At 51.4% G+C, this 12,953-nt stretch overlaps 1 protein-coding gene and 1 long non-coding RNA gene across 3 annotated transcripts in view; one reads left to right on the forward strand and one right to left on the reverse strand.

Moving 5' to 3' along the window:
* The window catches only part of FBXO31 (F-box protein 31), a 56,332-nt gene extending 44,629 nt beyond the window's left edge, over nt 1-11,703 (reverse strand). For both annotated transcript variants that reach the window (XM_077133239.1, XM_077133242.1), the window contains exon 1: nt 11,352-11,703. In XM_077133239.1, the coding sequence (XP_076989354.1) occupies nt 11,352-11,703 (352 nt within the window). The remainder of the gene's footprint in view (nt 1-11,351) is intronic.
* A 165-nt stretch (nt 11,704-11,868) lies between these two features.
* On the forward strand, nt 11,869-12,953 carry LOC143660408 (uncharacterized). Its single transcript, XR_013164020.1, has 2 exons — nt 11,869-12,640; nt 12,741-12,953. It is a non-coding gene; the product is annotated as an uncharacterized LOC143660408 (long non-coding RNA).

Raw genomic sequence — 12,953 nt, forward strand, 5'->3', positions numbered from 1 at the left:
CCCCAACCAGACCAGCTTCATTTTTATCTCTAAGTGAAGGCTGATCTCTTTTGGGTTACTTTAACTGTTACTGAATGCAGCAATGCTGACTTTCAGAGCCATAAAACTCCAGCTCTGAGTCTCAGGTGTCACAGAGGTACTCAAAGTTTCAGGGAAATAACAGCTTATGCACATACAGCTCAGTGTCTCTGAGTCTACAAAAACACTTACAAGTACTTTCAGGGATCATCTCCATAGTTTGTGACTATGCACATTTTAAGAACTTAGGAGGAGGCTTCCGGGTCAAGATGGCGGCTTAACAACGTGTACGTTTTAGTTCGTCCTCCAGAACAACTACTAAATAACCAGAAACAGTACAGAACAGCTCCTGGGGCCACGTCAGTGACCAGACACACAGCGTACCCCAGTCTGGACCAGCTAGACCGGCTGTGAGCCCCCCCACCCCCACCTGTGAGTTCCCAAAGCTGTGGCGGCCAGCGCCCCTCCCCCACAGGCCGCTTCCCAGAGGGGAAAGGAAAGGACTTTACCAGCAGCAGGGACTGGGCACAATCAAAGGGCAATTGTGGAACTAATTAACAAATTCTGACTACTAAAAATAGGCCCCCAGCTTAGATGCACCTGATCAAAGCGGAGGTTGCTCATTTTTGCCCTGGCACCAAGGGGGCAGGACTGACAGAAAATGGTGGAAAAAAAAAAAGAAGGAAACAGAGGTTTTTGTGGCTGTGTATCTACAAAGGCTTAACTGCCTCTAGATACAGCAGCAGGACTTTTCAGGCTGCAACTGCCCCAGGCATAGGCAGAAGTGAGCTCTTTGGGGGGCTTATCTGGAGCTTGTGCCTTCCCCAGGGGAGGGGTGAAGCCCCACCCAGGTGGAATCCCTCCATCAAGGAATTCAGACCCCAGGGCTTGGTAATTTGAACCCATTAAAACCAGCCTACAACCTCTCCTCTGTCTCCACCATGCCCCAGCAGGGAGAGTCTGCCAAAGTTAAAGGTACGGCATCATCTTACGCTGGTGGGACCTGCAGTCAGACAAGCGCCACACACAGGGCAGGATAAGAAAAACACAGTCCAGAGACTTCACAGGAAAGTCTTTCAACCTGCTGGGTCTCACCCTCAGGGAAAACCGACGCAGATGACTGTTTCCTCCTAATAGGAGGCCAGTTTGGTCTGGGAAAATCTGGCTGGGGTCTATAATACCTAATTAGATAGGAAGACAGAAGAGAGAGGTGTGGAGAAGAGTGTAGAAAGGAAGACTATGGGTAAAGGTAAAAAGAAGGAAAATTAGATATGACATATAAAATCCAGAAGGAAAAATAGTAGAAAGTACTACCCATGCAGTAATAACACTGAATGTTAATGGATTAAACTCTCCAATCAAAAGACATAGTCTGGCAGAATGGATTAAAAAACAGGACCCATCTATATGCTGCCTCTACCCAAAGAACACGAGGCCAAGGACACAAATGGACATTTACACACCAATGTTTATAGCAGCATTATTAACAATTGTCAAGTGATGGAAACAGCCAAAATGTCCATCAACAAACAGTTGACTAAACAATCTGTGACATTTATATAAGATGGAATATTATGCAGCTGTAAGACAGAATAAAGTTATGAAGTATGGAACAACATGAATGGACCTTAAGGACATTATGCTGAGTGTGATTAGCCAGAAACAAAAGGACAAATACTGTATGGTCTCACTGATATGAACTGACATTAGTGAATAAACTTGGAATATTTCCTTGGTAGCAGAGACCATCAGGAGATAGAAATAGGCTGAGATATTGGGTAATTGGAGCTGAAGGGATAAAGATTGTGCAACAGGACTGAATATAAAAACTCAGAAATGGACAGCACAATAATACCTAACTGTAATGTAATTATGTTAAAACACTGAATGAAGCTGCATGTGAGAATGATAGAAGGAGGAGGGCTGGGGACATAAATGAAATCAGAAAGAAAGATAGATGGTAAAGATCGAGATGGTATAATCTAGGGATGCCTAGAGTGTATAATAATAGTGAAATGTACAATGTCCAAATTTTAAAAATGTTTTTGCATGAGGAAGAGCAAAGGAATGTCATTATTGCAGGGTGCTGAAAATAGATGATAATTAATACTTTAAAATGTCACCTTATGTGTGAGACTAAAGCAAAAAATGTTTATCTGTTACAAAATTTGTATTTTGACTAGAGCATTTCCTAATATAACTCATGTAGATAGTTTGAAAAAAAAAAAAAGATGTAATGGAGAGGCTGGAGGGAACTGCCTGAAAATGTAGAGCTGTGTTCCAGTAGCCATGTTTCCTGATGATGACTGTATAATGATACAGCATTCACAATGTGACTGTGTGATTGTGAAAACCTTGTGTCTGATGCTCCTTTTATCTACCTTGTCAACAGACGAGTAGAACATATGGAATAAAAATAAATAACAGGGGGAAAAATGTTAAAATAAATTTAGTTTGAAATGCTAGTGATCAATGAAAGGGAGGGGTAAGGGGTATGTTATGTATAAATTTTTTTCTGTTGTCTTTTTATTTCTTTTTCTGAATACATGCAAATGTTCCAAAAAATGTTCATGATGATGAATATGCAACTATGTGATGATATTATGAATTACTGATTATATATGTAGAATGGAATGATCAAAATAGGAATGTTTGCGTGTGTTTGGTGTTTTTTGGTATTTAAAAAAATAAAATGAAAAAAAAAAAAAAAAAAAAAGAACTTAGGAGGAACTCTAGTAATTGAAGATATCTGCCGAACTCCAGATCGTGATGCTGGGGCAGGAATAAAATGCTTGCATGCAAGGTGAGTTAGCACCAATCTCAGAGCCATGGTCTGCTGCAATCTAGAGTGCCCGAGGACCAGCTGAGTGGGGGGCCAACACCCCCCCCATGGCATCCTAAGGAACTGGAGCAACTGGTCTACCCCTCTCTCACCAAGCAGGGATCCGTCCAGTTAGACCACGTCACCCTTTCCTACCCGCTCTGTCAGATGCCAGCGGCAGTCAAGTGCCCCTCTGTGAGGACCTCCATAACCACATTCGGCCTTGAGTCCTTTTCTTGTTCAGATGATGCACTTCAAAACTACACGTAACAAGAGGGAGGCTTAAGTTTGTTTTCTATTTGGTTTTGAAAGGATGGCCTTCTCCCTCGAGGAGCATGCCATCAGTGCCTGCAGTAAGAGACAAGGACGAGTCATTTGCTACCTGGCTGACAGAGCTGCCTGAATGCGGCAGTGGCCCTTCTCCTTTGACTGTACGTACTTTTATAGCATCTGCGCATGCTGCAGGCAAGACGCTCTGATTCCCAGCGCTGATAGCTGGACACAGCCGCCCCATTACAGCACCCGCGCAAAGCATCTACGCTATTCCTTAATTCGTTTCTCTGGACTCAGAAAATTCAAAGCTGGGGACTTAATTTATGATTTTTATGTGTGAGTCCAATGCATATATTAACATGATAGAAACAATTACCTTTTCCTAATTGCTTAGACTGCATCAAGCAATTACTGCTTGATGATTTTTTTATTTTAAAAAAAAGAATGACACCAAGGTTTTTAGCTTGGATGTCCACTTGTCAGAGCTCCATGTCACCACACATCTTGGTACAGCATTGCTAATATGAACTAGGAGAGGCACACGCAAAGCCAGAGAAAGCAGCAGTAAATCTGTCGTTAAGAGGAGAAAAACAAAATGGTAATGCAGTGCTGAGGAGCACACGAGCCTTAGCGGGCTCGTCCTGACATTCCCCACAGGCCACAATAAGCCCCCAGGAGTAGAATCACGCCTTTCTGACCCAACTGTTCCTGCAAGAAATGCTCAATAGTTTGGAAAGATGGAAAAATAGTTTTTAAAAGGGGCTAAAAAATTCCACCCACATTCTCGTACTGTTCTAGAAGCCTTCCCCTAAGTCAAGGGAAACCAGCCTTAAAACAGCCTTGAAGGCCAAGTGGATGTGCCAGCAACCAAGTTCCCTTCCTCTGGAAAAAGTGACAAGTGTTAATTCCATCCTCCAGCCCTGACCCCGCCCAAGATGACTAAAAGTCCACACACCAATCCAGACTGGCCAGAGCTGCTTATTAAATAATGGATTTAGTGTTGCAAGCGAGCAATTTAATATTTCCCTTGCTAATCTATTACAAAAAGAGGCCTGTGTAATCCTTTTTTTAAAAAAAATGTCTACTCCAAAGATGGAAATAACCAAAGAAAAGTTGAAAAGGGAGAAAACCAGATGCACTGGACTTGAGGAGACTTATAGAATTAAATGGTCTTTTCAAATATTACAACCAGAAAGTTCCCCAAAAGGACTTTGAAACATGTTTTGCCAAGAAGGGAAAGAACAGCATAGAGGTGTGGTCTGACTCACGCTTCCCTGAAGGTGCAGTTCTCATCTCACCTCAGTCGGTAGCTGCCAACCTCGCAGCGCTTCCTTCCCGTCCAGCAGAGCTCAGGACCGGCTACTGCCATGAGAAAAGCATCCCTGCCTCGTGCAGCATCTCTGAATAGGCCCAGCTTTGAAATCGAGACAACACCTGGGAGGCAATGGTTGTGAACGGTTTCTGCCCTCTCCTTGCCTCCTCTCCCTCCAGGAGAGCCCACGGGAGACACACATGACCAGCCACACATGAGCCCTGCATACACGGTGAGGGCACCTGAGAGAGGGCAGTGGGGAGCCCCCGCCTTAGGGCCCACAGCTATTATGTTACTCCACTCTCTCATTTGAAAGGCACCCACTAAGACCCTTTCTGAAGCAAGTCCATGGGTGCACAAGGCGGGGGTGCAAGGGAGCACCCCCATGTCCCGGACGTGGCACAGATGCAACTCCAGGCCAGTTCAAGTAGGAAAACGGCAACGGCAGGGCTGTGCACCGCGCGGGCAGGCCCAGCAGTGAGCGTGACAGGGCGGCCTGCGGGGATCCCATGGCAGACACAGGCGGAGGTCCACCCAGGAGCCTCTGCCCACCACAGCAGGGCTGCAGGCAAGGGTGCCTGGGGGCAGCGGCTGGGGAGACCTGTCAGCAGGGGGAGGCATGGGGATGGGCAGTGTGCCCACTGTGGAGAGGCTGTGGGACCTTCTCACCAGCTTTCAGCTCACAGTGTTTCAAATAAAATCAAGGGGTGTAGAAAATGTAGAAGACTGAATTTTTGTTTTTACTAAATTAGTAGATACTTACATAGCCCTCAAGAAGGTGTGATTAAAACGCCTTTATTTTCAAGGGCAACAGAGGAGTTGAGGGTGGGGGGCCGCGGTGGGGGGGCAGGTGGGCTGTGTAGGGGAGCATCCGCCCGGCTGGGGCCAGAGGAAGACTGACCCGCATCTCCTGACATTTCCTGCAGGCACAGCCACGGCCCCTCTGACAACAGGGGCTGACAGCAACCCCCCCCCCCCCCCAGCACCTTCCAGCTCCCCTGCTGGACCGGCCCATAGCTGTAAATGCAGCAAACTGGGCTTGTTCGATCCATTCTGCAGCCGACGGGAAATGCACCCACCAGCCCACCTCAGGGAAGGAGGGCCGTCAGCACCACACCTGAGCACGGCCCCGCCGACCACCAGACACCTGGGAAGTTCCTGATGCTAAGCCAGCTGAAGGGCTGGGCTGATCCCCGCAGAGGCCCCTGGCCAGAGGACACCTGGGTTTCATCACGACCACCACAGGCGCCTGGCCCAGGGAGAGACCACCCCGCAAAGGCCGGCCTCCTCCCCAAGTGGTGGGAATGGTTCTGCAAAACCGTTCACGGCTGCTTGTGAGCCAAGGCGGTAAAGCTGGTCTTCGTGCCACGCGGCATCACAGGAGGCGCCAGGCAGGGTGGGCCACACGGCGTCCTGTCCCAGGGTGTGTACTCACGCCCCTCCCGCGACGGAGGGCAGCGAGGCCTCGTTTCTGAGAGGCTCCTGCCTCCACCAAGTTCCCGGGCGCCATGGCCCGCCCTTCCAGCCACAAGCCAGGCGCGCAGGGGCCTCCCATGGTCGCTTCCCAGGCCCGGCGAGGCAGAAAAACTGGCAGCTCCGGGCCCCACGGCAAAGCACGTCTTGGCAAGTCCCCAGCGTGTGTCCAATTAACTGTGACTGAGGTGCGAGGCCAGCGCCCTCCAGGCGCACATTCTAGTTCCCTTTTTAAGGTTAAAAACAAGGCCTTCGAGTGCCCCCAGGAGACACTGCCTTCCTTCCCCCTTTTTCTCTGCTCAGCCAGGCCTCCGCGTTTCCCAAGGTGCAGCTCCGGCTGCTCTCTCTCCGGATGGCTTCCCTTTCGTTCAGCGACTGTCCTGCGCAGGGCGGGGGCAGCCCCCTCCTCGGGGCTCGGGGCTCGGCCACTGTGCTCCCCTCACCTGGACAGCCTACCCATCCCGCCCACCCCTCCACCTAAAACCAGGAAACACAAACCACAACTGAAGTCAATCTTCAAACTGACAACTTGCCCACTCCACCTCTTTTCACCAGACGGCCTCCCCGGATTTTCACCGTATTTAACAAAAGCCCCTTCTCCTTACTTCAGCTCCGCACATCAAAGAGAAGATACAGTATTTTCTTGGTGCAAAAAGAAAACAAAATACTGGTCTGTAATATCCTGTTTCTGTCATAAATAAAGGTCAGACATTATGGAAAAAGGATATTTCTATTTATAATAGAGTGGACTTTAAACCCACTTTACACTTATATCTGATCAAAATACTTCACAAATCTTATTCCATGGGTCATTAAAACATTTACCTCAAAGGAAGAAATGGGCAAGTGATACATTAGAAATTCAAATTTAACACTGAAAGACACCGAGGTGAATTATACAAAATCCCTAAGTCTCAGCAGCTGGCGTTCAGTGGGGAGGGGGATTATGCACGAACACTTCCTATGGGGTTTTTTTATTTGACTTTTATTATTACTTGAAAAATTCGATCTAGAACTATGCTCTGAATGTCCAAAACTCATGAGCCTTAGGTAGACTTCACGAAGTATTCCAAACATGAACAGAGATAAAACTGGCTAGCGTTGCAAAACTGTCAACTAAATGGTGATGTAGTGCCCAAGAAAAGTCCAGTCCTGCCCAGAGCTGGCTTCTTCTCTCGAGACTGTCTGCAGCCCTGCCAGAGGCCTCCTGCCAAGGCAGTGACACATCAGTCCTTTGTCCCCAGCTGTCCTGTCGGCAGGAGGGTCAATGCTGGGGAGGGGTAAAGAGTACCTGTCTGTATATGCTTGCCCTGAAACCAGGAGCACACATGCAGCTTCCCAGCAGTCATCCTTTCACCTGCCCAGAGAAATGCCACTAGAGAGTATCTAAGCCAGCAGACCCCGACGGCCCACACCAATTTTAGCCTGAGTCATTCCAACACGCCGCTGGCTAGGAAGGGTAAGTCCTTTAGAAATCATCAATTTATTGCATACAGGACTCTGGAAATTTTGATCTTCTCACCAAGTATTAAATAAACCACTTCGTTTTAAGTAATGAATGTACTCTCCCCCAAATCATTCAACCGTTCTAGAAAGATCTCCATACACATGCACGCCTTGTACCACATCGGGAAGGTTAATCCCGGTCAAACGTCTTTAAAGCAGTGAAACACAGATCCTCTCACCCTCTTTCCCATACCCATTTCTGTGGCTTGTTTTCTGTTCCAGGAAATCTGGTTATTGAAAAGCAGAACGCAAACATGTCCAATCCCTGGGGAGTCAGCCTTCACACCTGCTGTCAGTCACCAGCCCACCAAGCCCCAAGGCAGCCCCTCCCCGCTGGGCCTTGGCCAGCACCTGGACTTGAGGGCCACTCCAGCCGTCCCCAGGGCAGGGAGGGCCCCCGCTCGCAGGGCCTCCACCGGCGGGACGCACACCGGGCTTTCTTACCAGCTGACCTGACTGCTGGTGTGGCAGAGGTAGGGCCCACTTACACCTTGGCCGTATCAGCATCCACCTAACCAAGCGCCTCGTTCAGCACAGATGAACTTCGGGGCTCAGAGAAATAAAAATCAGATCAGTCTCCCACACGACTGCACATACACACAATACCGAGTGCAACCAGGCTGACTGCGGAGACTCTGGAAGTGCCACATCTAAGGGCCGACTGTCTAGTTTGCAACTAGAGTAACTGGAAATCAAAGCTGCCGACACTGAAAGCTCTGAAGTCTACCTGGTGAGCATCTTCATAACCTCGGGAGGACAACTGAGTTCTTACCCACCCAGTTAAAAATTCCTAACTGAATAAATTGTGGAAGGCAAACATCATCATAAATGAGGTTAGAAAGCAAATAACCACAGATTACGAGAAAATGCTTTGCAACTTGTTAAGCAGAAATCTATCCAGATTACATAAATAAAGCCCAAAACTTGGTAAGAAAAAATAACAATATAGGCAACGATTAAGGATAAACAAATAGGAGAAATCCAAATAGTCAGCAAATATATTCTTAGACAGTGCACCCTCACTAGTCATCAGGCAAACGCAAATTAAAATGAGATGCTGCTTTTCAAACCAAATGGCACAAATTTTTAAAGATGGCTCACAAAGAACTTGAGAGAACTGAAGGGAGCATGGAGCAACCAGGGTGTTACAAAGCACCCAACCACTATGCAGACACTTTATGATGATGCTCATGGGCTGTTTTAGTTCACCTTTCGCAGCTCGCCCTATTTGTTGCCTAGTGACAGGTGTGTAAATTGGTAGACACATGCTGGGGGTCACTGGACAGTGCCAGTAAAACTGCAAATCCGACTCCCCATGACCCAGGAACACCACCCCTAAATGTGTTTCTTACAAAGATCTTCAAACACATGCATGTCCAAGGGAAATGTCAGTGTGACAATACTTAAAACGAAAAAGGAAAAAAATGAAGCAGAGGCCTAGAGCATGGCCTGTTCAAATTACGAACCTGGCTGAAATGTACTGGCTTGGACAGCTTAAAAACACAAAGTGACTAAAGACCATAAAACAGACACAGACGGGACATGCGGCATGAGCCATTCTGCAAATTAAACACCACCAAGCCATTTCCCACATGGGGATGGATCCCATATGGGGATTTCTGCCGAAACAAGTCTGTCTCAGGGCCGGGAAGATGCACTGCGAACCCTGAAGTAGATGTGCCTGGGTGGGGGGTGATCAGGGGGCACGCGAGCCCCGGGTGAGCGGAGGGTCAAAAGCAGATGGGATAAAAATTACAGGGGGTGGCTGGGAATATGTGTGCTATGGCCTTCCTGGTTTGCATTTTCTAAATTTCTCCAGATAAAACTTCCCCTGAGTCATCCGGCCCCCTAGAGGGGTGAGGGTCTTTCATCTCATGTCACCGTGTCCGGGAAGCCAGGAAGGGCTGTAGAATTCGCCTGCGTATGTCCTCGAACTTCCTACTGCACCCTGGTCAGCACTTTTTAGATTTCCATTAGTAACCCTAAGAATACACCCTGAGCCATAATTCTGGTTACATATACTCTGTGGCACACCTTTGAGTTTTCTCATTGTACAAAAAAATCTCTGTTCCCCTCTGTTCTCAGAGTTGGGTCACACACCTCACAGTTCCCCAAAGACACCCCCCAGAGATCACCAAGCAGGTCTGGAATATTGGTGACAAGTCTGGGTCTTACAGCTGCACAAAAAAGGCAAAACAAAGCAAATGAAAGGTGGGGTTCACAGAGAAAGAGGAAACAGAATTCTGTGCCTTGATTTTAACCTTCTAATCTGCAACAGAATTCAAAAGACAAAGACAGACACCCCAAAAGAAAAAGAGAAAGAAACATGAATAGACAATTCAAAAAGGTGAAATTAAAAAATGGCCAAGAAGCATCAAAACACAGCAGCTACCATGTGGAGTGAGGATCTCCTGCCTGGTTCCGCCCCACAGCGACCTCCCCACCGCATGGGAACCCCAAGGCACAGGAAGGTGAAGCAGCCCCGCCAGGGGTCACAGCACAGAAGCAGAGCCCAGGTGGGCAACTACAGATCCCGGCCTTCACCCCGAACCGCACACGGAGACAAGACCACCCACCAACCCCACCGCTGGGGAGGACGCGGAGAAAGAGGCCTTCCAGAGAAGTCCAACAGTCAGACGAGATGCCATCTGCGTCTGCTCCCTGTCACTCCACAGTCCCACTTTGGGAAGTTGGCCGTAGAAGATAATCTCAGAAGTTCTAAAAGACCCATGTAAATCTCATAAAACTCACAACCCAAATTCAACCAAAACAGGCTTGCTGACGGAGGAAGAAACCCCTCCCAGTCTGGGAGAACACCGGAAAATTCAGACACATCCTTCACAGCGCTGTCTGTGGGAAGGAGAAATTGAAAACCCAAAAGTCTATCAGTAAGGGACCGAGGTGAGGTTCATGGGTGCAGGGAATACTAAAAAGCTTCTTTATTCCAAGCTGTCTCAAAGAAAATATAGTGTGTATATTTGGGTAAAAATGTATACCTGTCTCCACTTTGCACAGGGAAAGGACTGTAAGAGTGGTTTATCTTTGACTGCAGGGATCTAGTGGGTATTCCTGTCTTCCTTTTGCTGCTGTGCATTATTCGGACTTTTTCAACCTTTTTTTTTTCTTTTGCCAAAATAGCAGATTCAACATCAGAGAGCTGCCCCACTTCAACAGGAGAGCCTTGAACTCCAGAGGAAGTAACCCTTCTTCCCGTGGTTTGGTACAAGGGTGCTCACCACCTCCACTAGTGTCACAATAAACCGCCCGTCCTCACGGCGGGGTCACACCCCTCTTCCAGCTCGGCTCTGCTCACGCTCTCTACGGCTCCCCGCCCCCCCCCCGGGGCACCCCCACCGCACCCTGGCGCTCCCTCTGCTCCCTGACTTCATTCAGACTCGCCCCCACCTCTGTCTTCGGGGCTCAGCTCCCCTTCCCGGGGTCGGGGCCGAGGAGGAGCCCACAGACGCCACCTTATTCCCCCATTATATTCCCCCTCCAGGGACCCCCATTCACAGGGAGCCGCCAACCCCAACTCGCTGACGGCCAGCCCGGGCCCGAGCCCCGGAGGTCACTTCCGTCCACGCCCCACACGACCCCTGCCCGGGCCCGAGCCCCCGGGCCTCCCCCTCCCTGCACCCCCACGCGCCCCACGCGCCCCCGGCACCTCTGTCTTCGGGGCTCAGCTCCCCTTCCCGGGGTCGGGGCCGAGGAGGAGCCCACAGACGCCACCTTATTCCCCCATTATATTCCCCCTCCAGGGACCCCCATTCACAGGGAGCCGCCAACCCCAACTCGCTGACGGCCAGCCCGGGCCCGAGCCCCGGAGGTCACTTCCGTCCACGCCCCACACGACCCCTGCCCGGGCCCGAGCCCCCGGGCCTCCCCCTCCCTGCACCCCCACGCGCCCCACGCGCCCCCGGACCTGCTCCCGGCCCCCGCAGCGCTCACCCTCGCGGCAGCGCCGCCTCCAGATGGTGTCGGTGTGGAGGATGCGCCGGAACTTGGTGCAGACCTGGGCCAGGCTGGGCAGGTCGGTGCCGGGCAGCGAGGCGAAGATCTCCACCAGCAGCTCGGGCGGCAGCTCCAGCAGCGAGCAGCGCGGGGGCGGCGAGCCCGGGCCCACCCCCGGGCCCACCCCCGCACCCGCCAGCGCCGCCGCGCCCGCCTCGATGCGCTCCTCCTCGGGGTCGGTGTCCGGCTCGCTGTCTGCCGCCGCCGCCTCGGCCGGGCCTCGGCGCTGCTGGCGGCGCCGGCATCCCCGTGACGGGCCCACGCCGCACAGCCGAGCGCACACCGCCATGCCGGCCCGAGTGACGGCCCACGCCGCCTCTGCGCACGCGCCGCGGGCCCCGCGCCGGCCCCGCCCCCGCCCCCGGGAGGGCCCCGGCTGCAGACCCGCCCCGCCTACCAGGACGAGGTCTCGGAGGGCCCGCCCCGCCCCGGAAACCCCGCCCGTGTCTCCACCCCTTCCCACTGTGGCCCCGCCCCCTGGGGGGACCCGGCTGGAGACCCGCCCTCCCGCCGTGGCCCGCGGGGCCGCGCTATCGGCTTCCCACGCCTCCGAGCTAGTCCTCGGGCGTCTCTGACCCGGCTGTCCCACGAGTGAGGAAAAGAAGCGCGCCCTTACGAGACGAGAGGGCGGCCGCGGGGCCGCAGCGTTCCTCTGACCTCAGCTGCGCGCCTTTCATCGCGCCGCTGTATTGGAGAGAAGGAAAAGGCCGAGGCCCGCGGTGCCCCGTGTCGGGGTCGAACTCACGACCTTCAGATGAAGGGACTGACGCGCTGCCGACTGCGCCAACGAGGGGCCCCGGCCCGCGGAGGACCCGTCGGCCGTGGTCGGGCCGCAGCACGCGGTCTCCTTTCCCGTGTAAAGCGCGCGCGGGTCGCAGCAGGTCGGAACCTCCCGGGGAGAGCGCACGCCGTGTTCCACACCGCAGGGCCCGGATCAGAAACCGTGGCCTTTGTTCTAGCTGAAAACTGACCTTCAATCATTTCCACGCAGGCCACAATGAAAGGGCAATCACGCCGGCTTCCGGCCCGTGCGTGGGGGTGGTCGCGCGTGGAGGACACTGTCACGGTCGCGCGTGGGGGGCACCGATCGCGGTCGCGCGCCGCCCTCCCTGCATGGCCCGCTTCCCGGACTCCGAAGCCGGCGCCCTCCGAAAGGCGCAGCTGGACCGTGGCTTCATCTTAAGCAGCACAGATTGCATCTCTCTTCCCTATTTTTGTAAAGAGAGGTAGAGCGATTGTTTTTATTTGAGCTCTTTTTTTTTTAGTATCCTTACATTTGTCTTAAGTATATCTTTTCTATTAAACCCTCTTTTTAATCCTCTTTAGTTTATTCCTTCACCTCATTCCGAAGTGAAAGCATATTTGCTGGTCTCCGTGCAGGACGCCTCTGGAAGCTTACACAGGAAACTACCGAGAGGAGAGCTGCGTGGCCTGCAGAGTTCTCGCTCCATGTCCTTCTGACTTTTTTGTCCTATGGGATTATAGTGCCAAGTTTGCAAAGTTAATAAAATTTAAAAGAGTAATGGTATACCCTTAAAA

Source organism: Tamandua tetradactyla, chromosome 16, assembly GCF_023851605.1.
Source record: "Tamandua tetradactyla isolate mTamTet1 chromosome 16, mTamTet1.pri, whole genome shotgun sequence".
NCBI lineage: Eukaryota > Metazoa > Chordata > Mammalia > Pilosa > Myrmecophagidae > Tamandua > Tamandua tetradactyla.